The following is a 1,508-nucleotide window of genomic DNA, read 5'->3' on the forward strand; positions in this document are numbered from 1 at the left end:
TCCGTTAGCAGGCCTGCACCTAACTATCGCGCCACCAGAGCGCCTTAGAGGGATTTGGAGAGTTTAGCTACTACTTCCACTTATCCAGTAAAAACAACCTCGGCGCAATTTCAGCTCCTTGGCGCCTTCCTTTGCTCCCAGCTCTGAGAAGCTTCCCCGTCGCCGGGGCAACCCACGCTCCACCAATCGCAGCCAAGGAGTGTTGGTCACGTGCCCCGCCCCGTCTCCAAGCGGAGGCAACATGGCGACGCCGGTAAATAGGGGCTGCGAGCTCTGAGTGACTGAGACGGGTCGCAACCCCGACGATGGCGGATCCGGCTGCGTGTGCTTTGCGTCGGGGCTCAGAGGAGGTTCCTGGCGAACCTTCCCAAGAAGGTGAGGCCGGCAGTTCCGACGGCTGGACCAGCGACTCGGGCTCCTCCTCCTCCTCCGCCAGCAGCGATCCGGAGTAAGGCTCTCCGAGAGGGACAAGTTAGCCCGTCGCTTCCACTGGGGCTGTGCACGTGGCTGGAGGGACTTCACGGGGCCTTGCTGTATTTAAGATTGGGTGTTTGAGGTTATATAATCAGTGGGGTTTATTTTAGCCACCTTTCAGTTATCTATTGTATTATAAACCGAAAGGACGGTGCCATAAATTTGCTAGTTGGCCTTTTATGATTTTCTCAGATGAGGAATCACTACGCTATATGCGGGTATACTATTTATATATCTACTATATATGCGGGTATACTATATATATGCTATGTATATACTATATCGCTATACTATATGCGGGTATATCAGTCGCAGAAGCTGTTTCTGATGCCTTGCTTCCTTTTTTATTGCCGTGATCTCTGTGAATTTACATATCTAAATTTACATAGGTATTTACATATTTACAGTATTTACAAATGTAGGGGAGTAGTTAAATCATTGACACAGAGCTGATCGGTAGATAGTTTGAATGCACCAGCCACTCTGGTGGGGGTTGGGGTTTGGGGTTGGGAGATGTGTAAGCTTGCACATCTTACACACATGTGTAAGCTTGCACTTACAAATATTTACAGCCTTGGAAACCCAAGGAGCAGTTCTACTTTATCCTATGGGGTTGCTATGAGTCGGTTACTAGCTGGCCAGCATAAAGTTATTTAGAATAGAGAAATAAAGTTATAGAGTAATTGCTTAAATAACCAAGATATTTCTTTCCTGTAAAAAAAAAAAAAAACCCTAACTTAAACTCCCTGCCATTGAGTTGTTTCCAACTCAGAGCTACATTGTAGGACAGGGTCGAACTGCCTCTGTGGGTTTCTGAAACTATAACTCTTTTCAGGAAACCAACATTTCATCTTTCTCCCAGGGAGCACCTGGTGGATTTGAACTGCTGGCCTTGCAGTTAGCAGCAACTACTAACAAGAATAATATCTAAATGAAAAATAAAATCACCTGTAGTTTTACTATGGAGGACATTTCTTAGCTTTGAGGCATTTCTGTCGTATTTTCCTTTACATTCTCAGCGTGTTTGTGTGTGT

General features: G+C 46.1%; 1 protein-coding gene across 1 annotated transcript in view; it reads left to right on the plus strand.

Moving 5' to 3' along the window:
* The first annotated feature begins 305 nt into the window (after positions 1–305).
* Positions 306–1,508, plus strand: part of INTU (inturned planar cell polarity protein) — a 98,118-nt gene continuing 96,915 nt past the window's right edge. The window contains exon 1 of the mRNA XM_030884786.2: positions 306–448. Within this exon, the coding sequence (XP_030740646.1) occupies positions 306–448 (143 nt within the window). The remainder of the gene's footprint in view (positions 449–1,508) is intronic.

The sequence above is a fragment of the Echinops telfairi genome, unplaced genomic scaffold, assembly GCF_000313985.2.
Source record: "Echinops telfairi isolate 266 unplaced genomic scaffold, ASM31398v2 ScPeMD7_14;HRSCAF=57, whole genome shotgun sequence".
Lineage (NCBI taxonomy): Eukaryota > Metazoa > Chordata > Mammalia > Afrosoricida > Tenrecidae > Echinops > Echinops telfairi.